At 43.6% G+C, this 13,504-nt stretch overlaps 1 protein-coding gene across 1 annotated transcript in view; it reads right to left on the bottom strand.

Moving 5' to 3' along the window:
- Positions 1-13,504, bottom strand: part of tp53i13 (tumor protein p53 inducible protein 13) — a 42,732-nt gene that overhangs the window by 25,273 nt on the left and 3,955 nt on the right. Inside the window, exons 3-4 of the mRNA XM_043718408.1 lie at positions 10,301-10,336; positions 6,487-6,545 (exon numbers count right to left, since the gene is read on the bottom strand). Coding sequence (XP_043574343.1) covers positions 6,487-6,527 — 41 coding nt within the window. The 5' untranslated portion in view covers positions 6,528-6,545; positions 10,301-10,336. The remainder of the gene's footprint in view (positions 1-6,486; positions 6,546-10,300; positions 10,337-13,504) is intronic.

Genomic DNA, 13,504 nt, shown 5'->3' with positions numbered 1-13,504 from the left:
CTTTGAGCCAGTTCTGTATCCAAATGGCTAGTTCTCCCTGTATTCCATGAGATCTAACCTTGCTAATCAGTCTCCCATGGGGAACCTTGTCGAACGCCTTACTGAAGTCCATATAGATCACATCTACTGCCCTGCCCTCATCAATCTTCTTTGTTACTTCTTCAAAAAACTCAATCAAGTTTGTGAGACATGATTTCCCATGCTGAAAATGCTAGAAAAGCGCAGCAGGTCAGGCAGCATCCAAGGAACAGGAGAATCGACGTTTCGGGCATAAGCCCTTCTTCAGTAATGATTTCCCACGCACAAAGCCATGTTGACTATCCCGAATCAGTCCTTGCCTTTCCAAATACATGTACCTCCTGTCCCTCAGGATTCCCTCCAACAACTTGCCCACCACCGAGGTCAGGCTCACTGGTCTACAGTTCCCTGGCTTGTCCTTACCACCCTTCTTAAATAGTGGCACCACGTTTGCCAACCTCCAGTCTTCCGGCACCTCACCTGTGATTATCGATGATACAAATATCTCAGCAAGAGGCCCAGCAATCACTTCTCTAGCTTCCCACAGTGTTCTTGGGTACACCTGATCAGGTCCTGGGATTTATCCACTTTTAACCATTTCAAGACACCCAGCACTTCCTCCTCTGTAATCTTGCAAGATGTCACCATCTATTTCCTACAGTCTATATCTTCCATATCCTTTTTCAAAGTAAATATTGATGCAAAATATTCATTTAGTATCTCCCCCATTTTCTGTGGCTCCATACAAAGGCCGCCTTGCTGATCTTTGAGGGGATTCTGGATTAGTGGTGCTGGAAGAGCACAGCAGTTCAGGCAGCATCCGAGGTGCAGTTTTGCCCGAAACATCGATTTTACTGCTCCTCGGATGCTGCCTGAACTGCTGTGCTCTTCCAGCACCACTAATCCAGAATCTGGTTTCCAGCGACTGCAGTCATTGTTTTTACCTTGTTGATTTTAACCTGACTGCGAATTCTCTTGCAAGGATGCCTGCCTTGAAGAAGTTTTCCTCCCCTGATCTTTGAGGGGCCCTATTCTCTCCCTAGTTACCCTTTTGTCCTTAATATATTTGTAAAACCCCTTTGGATTCTCCTTAATTCTATTTGCCAAAGCTATCTCATGTCACCGTTTTGCCCTCCTGATTTCCCTCTTAAGTATACTCCTACTTTCTTTATACTCTAAGGATTCACTCGATCTATCCTGTCTGTACCTGACGTATGCTTCCTTCGTTTTCTTAACCAAACCCTCAATTTTTTTAGTCATCCAGCATTCCCTATAGTTACCAGCCTTCCCTTTCACCCTGACAGGAATATACTTTATCTGGATTCTTGTTATCTCATTTCTGAAGGCATAATGGGAAGCCTGAGGATTGGGAAGCCTTTAAAAACCAGGAGAGGATAATTAAAACACAAAACAAGGTGGGAGAGAAGATGAAAGCTGGCTAGTGATAAAAGACGATAGCAAGATTATTTTCAGTTCTATAAAAGTAAGCATGGACATTGGTCTGCTGGGATATAAGGCCAGAGAAATAATAAGGGCGGCATGGCGGCTCAATAGTTAGCACTGCTGCCTCACAGTGCCAGGGACCCGGCACTGGCCTCTGAAGACTATCTGTGTGGAGTCTGCACAGTCTCCCTGTGTCTGAGTGGGTTTCCTCTGGTATCCTCCAAAGGATGTGCAGGTCAGGTGAATTGGCCATGCTAGATTGCCCATAGGTGCATTAGTCAGGGGTAAATATAGGGAACTGAATCTGGGTGGGTTACTCTTCAGAGGGTTGGTGTGGACATGTTGGGCCGAAGGGCCTGTTTCCACACGGTAGGGAACTAATCTAATAGGGAACAAAGAAATGGCAGAGGAACTGAGTAGGTACTTTGCATCAGTTTTCACTGTGGAAGATACCAGCAGCATACCAGAACTTCAAGAGAGTCAGGGGGCAGAGGCGAGTGTAGTGCCCATCAGCAAGGAGGTGGTGTTGGGGAAGCAAAGTTCTGAGAGTCGAGAAATCATCCAGACTGGATGGACTACGCTAGGAGAAAGTGAGGACTGCAGATGCTGCTGGAGATCAGAGTCGAAAAGCGTTGCGCTAGTAAAACACAGCCATTCAGGCAGCATCCGATGAGCAGGAGAGTCGATGTTTCGAGCATAAGCTCTTCGGCAGGAATGTTGGGGGTGGACCAAGAGGGCTGAGAGAAAGGTAGCTGGGAGTGCAATAGGTAGATGAAGGTTGGGGGATGGGTGGGAAGGAAGATGGACAGGTGAGACAGTTCAAGAGAGCGGTGCCGAATTAGGAGGTTGGATCTGGGATAAGGTGGGGGGGGGGGGGGGAGGGATGGAAAATGAGGAAACTGGTGAAATCGATATTGATCCTGCGTGGTTGGAGGGTGCCATTGTGGAAAGTGAGGCGTTCTTCCTCTAGGCATCTAGTGGCTAGAGTTTGGAAGTGGAGGAGGCCCAGGATTTGTATGTCCTTGACAGAGTGGGAAGGGGAGTTGAAGTGTTCAACCACAGAGTATGGGGTTGTTTAGTGCCTGTGTCCCAGAGATGTTCTCTGAAACGTTCTGCAAGTTGGCGTCCTGTCTCGACTCAGATGGACTAAATTTAGATTACTTACAGTGTGGAAACAGGCCCTTCAGCCCAACAAGTCCGCACTGACCCGCCACAGTGCGACCCACCCAGACCCATTCCCTTACATTTACCCCTTCACCTAGCACTACGGGCAATTTAGCATAGCCAATTCACCTAACCTGCTACATTTTTGGATTGTGGGAGGAAACCCACGCAGACAAGGGGAGAGTATGCAAACTCCACACAGACAGTCACCTGATGCGGGAATTGAACCTGGGTCTCTGGCGCTGTGAGGCAGCAGTGCTAGCCACTGTGCCACCATGCTGCCCACTATGCCCCAGTGTTCTGAAGGAGGTAGCTGAGAAGATTGTGGAGGCATTGGTAGTGACCTTTCAGAAATCACTGGAGCCAGGGAGGGTCCCAGAGAACTGCAACTTCTCCAATGAAACACCACTGTTTAAGAAGGGAGCGAGGCAAAAGATGGTAAATTATGTCAGCCTGACGTCGATAAGATTTTAGAGTCCAGTATTTAAGGTTGAGATTGTGGAGTACTTGGAAGTTCAGGGAAAATGGCACTGAGTCAGCATGGCTTTGTCAAGGGGAGGGCATGCCTGACAATTCTGGGAGAATACTTCATGGAGGTAACAAGGAGAAGGCAGGAGAATGGGGTTTGAGGAACATATCAGCCATGATGAAATAGCAGAGCAGACTCAATGGGCCGAATGGCCTGATTCTACACCTCTATCTTATGGTCTATTAACATATTTTGAACAGCAAAAGAGTTGTTCTAGCTGCTTTTTGAAGTCACTTTGTCATTTCTGATATTACAGTTGTGTAGGTATAAAGCATTATTGAACCTTGATTAGCATGAAGAAACGAAACATTAATTTTAGTTACTGAGCATATACAATAATCACACCATTCAAAACCACCAAACATTTCGACAGTTACCAGGAAGTAGTCAACCATTACTGTATAATCAAAATCCTGCTCAGTCAGTCTGCTTTCCCCAAACCTGGTCTGCCCCCATTAATTCCGACACAGAGTATTTCAGACAATTACCTACAGTAAATTAGCGACAGTGTGCCAAGAGTCCTAGGCCCATCATCAACAACAACTGCTTCATCATTGACCTTCCCCCCCCATCATGAGGTCAGCAGTGGGAATGTTTACGTACAAAGTCCAGCACCATTCATGACTCAGATATTGAAGGCAGTCCGTGTCCGTGTGCATCAAAACTTGGCCAACAATCAGGCTTGGGCTGATAAGTGGCAAGTAACATTCACAGCACACGAGTGGCAGACAATTTTGACTACCTCTAACAAGAGAGAATCTAACCATTGAATCAACCTCATCGCCATTTCAATACTGTGGATACAGGAGCAAGTTGGATTCCCAGGATTCTGTGATAAGTAACACCCCTCCTGATTATCCAATGTCTGTTTGCACAATTCAGGGGAGTGGTAGCACACTCTCCACATACCTGGGCGACGGCAGCTCCAACAAAAAGTTTGACACGTTCCTGGAGGAAGCAGCCAGCTTGATTGGCACCCCATCCTCCAACCTAAACATTCACTCCCTCCACCACCGATGCACAGTGGCAGCAGTGTGTACCATCTAGAAGATACACTGCAGCAAGTGACAAGGCTCCTTCAATAGCACATTCAAAATCCACCCCTCTACTGCCTGGGGAGGGAGGCACGACAGTGGCAGCAAATGCAAGGGAATAGTACATTCTGCAAGTTCCCTTCCAAGCCATACATCATTCTGACTCAAACACTGTAATCGGCATTCCTTGATTGTCACTGGATCAAAATCCAAAAAACAAACCTGCTTCCAAAGTGCCCTATGGATGCTCTCACGATACAAGGGACTGTGGCACGTCAAGTCAACAGCTCACTACCACCTTTTCCAGGGCCTGGGCAACAAACACTGGCTTTGCCAGCAATGCCACATCCCTTGGGGGGACAAAAGGCAAACGTTCATGGAAGTTGTTTCTTTCGGTTATATTAGTTTTAAGACCATGTGATGTAGGAGCAGGGGGTAGTGATTTGACCCATCAAGTCTATTCCACTCTTCAGTGAGATCATGACTGTTCTGATAATCGCTGCTGGAAAAGCACAGGTCAGGCAGCATCCAAGGAGCAGGAGAATTGACGTTCCTCCCTGTTCTGATAATCCTCAACTCCATTTTTCTGCCTTATCCCCGTAATCCTTGATTCCTTCACTGATTAGAAACCTCTGTGCCTTGTTTATACTTAATGACTCAGTCTCAACAGCCCTTTGCTGTTGAAAGAATTTCACAGATTCAGTAGCCACTGACAGAGAAAGGTCCTCTATGGCTCTAATGGATATGAGTGACCCTTGCCCCACCCCCACCGAGCTAAACTCCCTGGTCTTAAACTCTCTCACACGTAGATAAACCCTCTCTGCATCTGCCCTGTCAGGGGCCCTAAAGTTCTTGAATGTTTCAAGAAGGTTGCCTCTCATTCTTCCAAACTTGAGTGCATGCCCAATCTAATCAATCTCTTCTGATAGGAATATCCCTCCATACCAAGAATCAACCGAAGTGAACTTTCTCCCGGGAATGCAAGGTTTACAAAGTTGTAATACAATATTTACTTTTTGTTGTACTTTGTTCTGAAGGCTTGGTGATCTAGCTGGCAACACTGCACTGTGTAAATCCTGCAATACAGCAGAAATGCTGCACTGCTACAGGTACAGTTCCTCAGAGCAGGTCAAACCTTGGGAGTGCTTCACATTCCGCGATGCTGTTCACTGAACAACAGACTACTTGCATGATCTTGCTGGCCTCCATAAAAAGATTGATTAACCGGACATTAGAGGTAGTGATGGCATAATGGTAATGCCACTGGTCTAGTAATCCAGAATCTCCAGGCTATGTTCTGGATAAATGGGTTTGAATCCCACCGTGGCAGATGGTGAAGTTTGAACTCGAGAAAAATCTGGGCAATTTAATGACAATCATTGTTAATGGCAGTAAAAACTCATCTGGTTCACTAATGCCTGTTACAGAAAGGAAACCTCACCTTCGAGTGTCTCCAGACCCACATAGACGTAACAGCTGCGCTTCAGGCAATTAGGGATGAGCAATAATTTCTTTCCAGCTACTGATACCCACATATAAAGAATGAAGTTTTAAATACACACACATTGCCAAGTGCTCATGGAACAATCATTACCATACCTCATTGTAGATGAGGCACTTTGAGATTTTCATAGAATCCCTACAGTGTGGAAGCAGGCCATTCAGCCCATCAAGTCCACACCGACCCTTCAAAAAGCTTCCCAATCCATCACCGTATCCCTGACACCTTGCATTTCCCCATGGCTAACCGGACAGTATGGGCGATTTAGCACAGCCCATCCACCTAACTTGTACATCTTTTGGACTGCAGGAGGAAACCCATGCAGAACACAGGAAGAACGCGCAAACTACACACAGACAGTCGCCCAAAGTTGAATCGAACCCAGGACCCTGATGCTGAGAGGCAGCAGTTGCTAACCACGGAGCCACCGTACTACCCCATTTCACTGAGTCACGTTACGTTGGGTTCTGTTGATGTGTTTTCTTTTATATAAAAAAGGCTTATGCTCCAGAGACTGTAAATCATTCGGTGCTTCCATTGGCTCGTCACTAACTTTGCAAAGACACTGAGGGATGGGCAGTAAATGCTAGCCCTGTCAGCGGTGCTGATGTCCCAGGGATAGGTAAAAATAAACTCATTAAGTGACAGTAATGCACATGCTACACTAAATTTAATGCATGAGTTGGAACATTCTGCAACATACTCTCAACTATCTAATGTTCTAAGGTTTAAAATACAAGGATAAAAATAATCAAAAGGTTTTAGGTTTTGAGCATGCATCATCATTTCCCAGTTACCTGTTTGGGATTTGCTCGTTGTATTCAATTCGCTCCCCCATACACACACAAGCAGCCTCCTGTAACAGAGAGGGAAAAAAGTCTTCTGTCAGACAGTGGTCTTTCTGCTTCATTCACACTCTTGTTAAAATAACAAAATCTGCCTTGCAGGCAAAACTTATTTTTGAACTGCCAAACCAGCCAGTTTCTGAGTTAACTCAAACTTGGTGGAGCTCTCTGTCAAGACCTAGGAGCAGCCAGATACTTGGAAGTTGGATGGTACATAACATTGTAGTTTCTTGCCTACAGGCTGGATTCAGTATGAGCTGAGATGAATCAGGCAGTGATTTCCTCTCTTGCTGGCTGTTAGTATCGAGAATATGCTCAGGGATATTTCCATCTGCACCTGTTTGTCACGTTAAAAATACTGACCAAAACTGAAAAGTCGTCAACGTGGCTGACAAAGTCATCCTGTAGAACGCTTCCGTTATTCAGTCTGGTATTACCCACCTTGATGAAATGTGGTACTTTTCTCCAATGGGACTGCTATTTGCCTCTCTTAACTTCCATTGTTTCATACTTCCCTTCCCATGTTCGATCAGGTATCTAAAACTCATTTTCTCAGACTCATCTTTATGCTCAGCAACTGCCTCTGGGCCTGACGTTATTCCACACACATTCCGAATTAAATTCCACTCTTTCTTTTATATAAAAAAGGCTTATGCTCCAGAGACTGTAAATCATTCGGTGTTTCCATTGGCTCGTCACTAACTTTGCAAAGACACTGAGGGATGGGCAGTAAATGCTAGCCCTGTCAGCGGTGCTGATGTCTCAGGGATAGGTAAAAATAAACTCACTAAGTGACAGTAATGCTCGATCAGGTATCTAAAACTCATTTTCTCAGACACATCTTTATGCTCAGCAACTGCCTCTGGGCCTGATGTTATTCCACACGCATTCCAAATTAAATTCCACTCTTCACATTTCAGACCCGCCCATAATTACAAATAATTCCATTACTTCGACTTCTTTCAACTCAATATTCTGCATTCGCTACTCATGATGCACTTTTCTCCCTGTTGATTATTTTTGTCTCACACCATCATCCTTTAATCTCTTCTCCTTTCCATCCAGTCACTGATGTTCCATTCTATTGTATTCTCGCCCCACCCTGACTTCTCTTTCTCTCTTTGCTCTTGTTTAATACCCTGTTAAGTCTGTAACACGTACCAACTCTGATAAAGGTATTAAAACTGGTATTCTGTCCTGGGATTGACCAGACTTCCTTCCTTTATGTTCCCTTCAGATTTCCAGCATCTGTAGTATTATGGTTGAGTGCATTGTGTGACTAGAAATTCAGTTTCAATGAAAATGATTAACTGTTATTACTGAGAGTTAAACAATGGACCACCTCCATCACAGCACGTATAAGAACATTAATTTGTATTTCTATAGCACATTTCATGAACTCAAGAGGAGGATGAATGAGATGGAGGTGATGGCCTAATGGTATTAACGCTGGACTCTTAATCCAGAGACCAAGGTAATGTTTTGGGGTGGGGGGAGGGAGGAAATCGAAAGAACTGCAGATACTGTAAATCAGAAACAAATTAGATGCAGGTAGAATGTTCCCAAAGTTGGGGAAGTCCAGAATTAGGAGTCACAGTCTAAGAATAAGGGGTAAGTCATTCAAGACCAAGATGAGGAAGAATTTCTTCACTCAGGGAGTTGTGAACTTGTGGAATTCTCTCCCACGGGAAACTGTCGGGGCCAGTTTGTTAGATATATTCAAGAGGGAGCTGGGCGTGCCCTTGTGGCTAAGGGGATCAAGGAGTCTGCAGAGGAAGTGGGAATGGGATACTGAGATTGCTGTATTCGCCTAGACAATACACTAAAGACCCTGTAGTGGGACTTGAACCCATGAGCATCTTGATATGAGTAATGCCACTGAGTCAAGGCTGACGCTGCTGCAATAAGATTCTTAAGATTGGGTTTGGCAATTGACGTTAAGTATCAGAAGGGACTTTATTCTGTATCTAATCATGTTGTAAATAACACTAGCACTGGGTGCCTAAGGTGAACTCCAGCACACAAACATTTCCACCTTTGTTGTAAATTGTTTTTATGCACATCAATGATAAAACTGAAAATCTGCAGCAGAGTAACATTCCATCATCTTATACATTGCAAGAACCAGAACTTATAAATTATTCCATCCTTCTGTAATGCTCCAACAAAACTGCTCCAGGCCAAGTGGTAGAACCTGGAGAAAGTGGTCGAGAATGTGATGCTGGAAAAGCACAGCAGGTCAGACAGCAACTGACAAGCAGGAGAATCGATGTTTCGGATATGAGCCCTTCCTCAGGTAAAATCTGCCCTGAAAATATATTTCACACCACAACCTCTGTCCTCCCTCCGATAATTGTTCCCCCCAGGTGTCTGCAACTTGTTTTCATATTTTTGCTTTCAGTCAGAGCTGACTCTGATTTTACTATTAACCCCTCATGGATCTATGCTTTGACTTTTCTTTACAAGCATTACCATTCCATTTGCCTTTTGTTATTGGACACATTAATGTTTAATTTCCTTTGTCCTCTGCCCTTCCCCTGTTGCATAACATAAAACACCATTACATTTAGACCCATCTTCAGTTCTGAAAAAGTATCATACTGGACTCAAAATGTTAACTCTGCTTCTGTTTCTACAGATGCTGCCAGACCTGCTGACTGACTTCAGCATTTTCTGTTTCTCCTTATCTGACTTCATTTCACACTGAAAGTGAACTTGGAACCAAATTTGAGAACTGGTTCTGCTTATTGAGTGCACATTTCAGGTGAGTCACATTCAACAGATTGAGACACAAATCAGGGTTACAGGAATGCAGCACCACAGCCTTAGGGAACCAGAGTAATTTGAAACCAGCCACATATGATTAGATTACTTCAAGAGAATCGATATTTTAAACACATTATGCTGTTGTGGATTTTATAAGCATCATATTAAAAATTCCCAAATGGTCATACATCACAACTCATCAAGATATATGTTAAATTACTCTTTATGAGTAGCATGTCCAAGCAATTTGTGTGTGAGCTACTAATGAGGAAGACATTCTTTGGCAAATTAAACCAGCACTTGAAACAAGTTTCCCATATTTTGAGAATTAGAATTGCTGGTTAAGCAGCATTCATTGATCTACATTACCACGCAGAAAACAGTTCAATCAAAGCATGCTTTTATATTAGACCTTCAAGTGTTGGTCATGGGAAGTAAAGGATTATCTCTGCTCAAGGGCAGTGTGGTTCCACAAGTATGCTACACATCATTCAGAGACAGGGCCGCAAAATGATCTGACCTCGAAGGTCAGCACAGTCGAACCCACTCAATGTGTTTTTAACAAATGGTGGTCCCAGGGAATAGTGGGGGTGGGTGTGAAGCAGATGTACAGCGGTTAGGACCTGGGAGGAGGGTCCTCTCAACTTTCCTGGCCCACAAGCAGTGCTGCAGAGAGCCTTAGGCATTTGCCGTGCTCACCTGACAACTGCAGATTTCCCACAACTGGAGACGCCCAGCTAAAAGAGGTTAAAAATAGCAGGATTGTTAAAGTGAAGGCGTATGGCCTCATTATGAGATTTAAATGTCCAACCCACTTCCTGCAAGCCAGTCAATCACTTATCTCTCACTCTGTTTCTATAAAAACATCAAATGTGCAGAATTGAGCCACACTGGCTCCCCACTTCAGATATGTTTGTGTTTTAACTTCTGATGTGCTCCCAAGCCACTCATTTTTGAGAGTTAAGACTCAGCCGAATGTGTCAGTGAAATTGAATCATACCTGCTCAGGATATACTTTGGCCAAACTTGGAATTACCTGACAGATGTAGAAAACACAAGTCAAAAGGTGAAACAGGAGCATTGTTCATACAATAGTTTGTTAAACAAACTAAAAACATACAGACAGAAACAATAAACCACTGCACCTGTTTTAACTGAACAAAGTAGGCAGCACCATTCTCTGGTCCATTCCTCGAATGTTTCAACGTGCTTACTTTTTATGCTTCCAAACTCCAGAGTATCTAGACCCATTCTACTCAATCCCTCCTTGCAACACAGCCCTTTCATTCCAAGAATCCAATCTACTGAGTCTTCAAGGTAAACATATCCTCCCTTAGACAACAAGATCAAAACTGCACACATCTTCAGATGTGATCTCTCTAAGCTCCTGTATAATTGCAGCAAGACTTTCTCACACATTTCTCTTATTCTGCAATCCCCAGCACGAAAGGTAGATCTACCATCCACTTTCCTAACTGCTTTTGTGTAACAGCAAGCCGAGGGGTTGGCTAGCTCAGTTGGCTGGACAGCTAGCACATTCATCTGATTAACACAAACAAGATGGGGTTCAAACCCCATTGAAACTGAAGTAACCTTGGGTCCAGCCCCCTAATCATCTTGTAATAAAAATCATAGCACTCTGCAATACATGGTCAAATAATCAGCAAGCACTTCCCTTCAAGGAAAGAACAGCAGGAAGAAACTGCTAGCTAACTTTCCTTCATTTGCGAACAAAGACACCCTCTTGTCCTTTTAAAAATATTCTTTTTCTCTATTTTTCCGAGCAGAGCTGTTCATTTCACATGGGAAGCTGGAAACAGGGCAGTTAGTATGCAGTCAGCACAATCCCACAAAACTGCAACATGATAATTTGTTTTCTGATGTGATAGAGACATACATATCTGACAGGACACTTGGGATGATTCCCCTGCTTTTCTCGGAGAATTGCCTCGTTTTGGGATAAGTTACATCTAAGTGAGCACATGGGGCTTTGGTTTAAGCCAATGACTCATCTGGAAATGCTTCCCCAATATTGCTCTGGATTGTCAGCCTTGAGTTTTGAGCTTGATTTACATCTCTTTGCTTCCTCTTTAGAGCTTCTTTTCAAACCTAGCCCGCACACATTACACTTGATCCCTTGTCTAAATCGAGCTAAAAATCGCACAACACCAGGTTATAGTCCAGCAGGTTTATTTGGAATCACTAGCTTTCGACGGGCTGCTTCTTCATCAGGTGGTTGTGGAGCAGGTACATAAGACTCTACACACACACACGCTCACACACACTCACACAGACCCTCTCTCATACACAAGCTCTCTCTCATATGCTCTCACACACACACACACACACACCACCTCATAGACATATATCCCATTACACTCACACACAGACACACACTATCTCTCAGATATTCATCTCCCCCACCCCCACCACACACACACACAAAAGTTTGTGGGGTGACTTTGTACTTACAGAATTACATTTTATTTTGCTCAAATACTGCATAAATCTGTGCAAGATTGTGTAACTCCTACTTTAGAAACTGAATCAGTGTGACCCAATATTGGGACACAGACATAATTTAACTTCACACCTTCAATACACTATCTGAGCTGAGATGACACCTATTGTTAAAAGCTATCTTGAGAATGTAACTTTAAAACAATTTCTGGGATTTACATATGAAGGAACCAAAACTAACATGGTCATTCTAAAACATGAAAGACTTAAGCTGAATTTGTTTAATATTACATTCCATGACACTGCAATCCTGTTACTATAAAGTCTGTGTCTTATCTATCTGCTCCACAACCACGTGATGAAGGAGCGTCGCTCCAAAAGCTAGTGCTTCCAATTAAACCTGTTGGACTATAACCTGGTGTTATGTGATTTTTAACTTTGTACACCCCAGTCTAATATCAGCACCTCCACATTGTGACTAAATCATTGGGAGCTTGTAAATAGCTGAGGCCCAAGCAGTGATCCTACAGCATTCTGCTAGTTACACCCTGCCTACTCGTGAATAACCTGTTTATTTCCTGCAGTTTTCTATCCATTAAACAATCTTCAATTTATGCTAATATATTGCTCTCAAAGCTACAAGCTCTAATCTTGTGAATATGGCATCATATTGAATATCTTATAAAAATATCGTATATAGACTGGATTTTAAACATCTACCTCACTAGCTACATTCTTTTAAATAAAACTCTAATAGAATTCCAAACCAAGAAATACCAGATGGATAAAGAAAGTTCCTTCTGAATTCTGAAAAGGACTGAGAATGTGGAATTTGCCACCGCAGGGAGTGATTGAACTGAGCATTGCGTAGATGGGTTTAACGGGAAGCTAAGCGAGCACCTACCAGGGGAAGGAATAGATGGTTGCAGTGATAGATGCAGATGAGGAAAGTGATTGGAGTGGGGCATAAACATCATCATGAATTGATTGGGCAGAACGGTCAGTTTCTATGCTTATATTTAATGTTGTCCTGTGGAATATTCGTCAAATACAAATTTCTTTTCACAAACCATGTTACCTCTAACTAATCATATTGGATTCGCTAAATGCCTGTACAATGTCCCTTTTTAATATATTCTAGCATTTCCCTTACTACTGATGTCAGACTAAGTGCTCTACAATATTTTGTTTCCTTTTTTTCTCTTTTCACGAATACCAGGGTCACATTTGCTATCTTCCAATCGACAGACCAATTTAGAATCAAGGGAAAAACCAAAAAAACTGTGGATGCTGTTAATCAGAAACAAAAACAGAAATTGCTGGAAAAGCTCAGCAGGTTTGGCAGCCATCTGTGAAGAGAAACCAGGGTTAACATTTCAGGTCTGGTGACCCTTCCCCAGATCTGAGGAATGGTCACTGGACTGGAAACATTAACTTCAATTTCAGGGGAATTTGGGAAGATCAAAGCCCATACATTCACTATTGTTGCAACCACCACTTGTAAAACCCTAGTATTTGTCTTAACAGATGCAGCCCTCCACTCCCTCCATTCCAACCCTAACCTCACTATCAAACCAGCAGACAAGGGAGGCGCGGTAGTAGTTTGGCGCACCGACCTTTACACCGCTGAGGCTAAATGCCAGCTCGCGGACACCTCCTCCTACTGCCCCCTTGACCATGACCCCACCTCCCACCACCAAACCATCATCTCCCAGACCATCCATAACCTCATCACCTCAGGGGA

This window comes from Chiloscyllium plagiosum, chromosome 28 (assembly GCF_004010195.1).
Source record: "Chiloscyllium plagiosum isolate BGI_BamShark_2017 chromosome 28, ASM401019v2, whole genome shotgun sequence".
NCBI classification, from domain to species: domain Eukaryota; kingdom Metazoa; phylum Chordata; class Chondrichthyes; order Orectolobiformes; family Hemiscylliidae; genus Chiloscyllium; species Chiloscyllium plagiosum.
The sequence above is the reverse complement of the archived record's forward strand: the minus strand, read 5'-3'. Positions and strand labels throughout refer to the sequence as shown.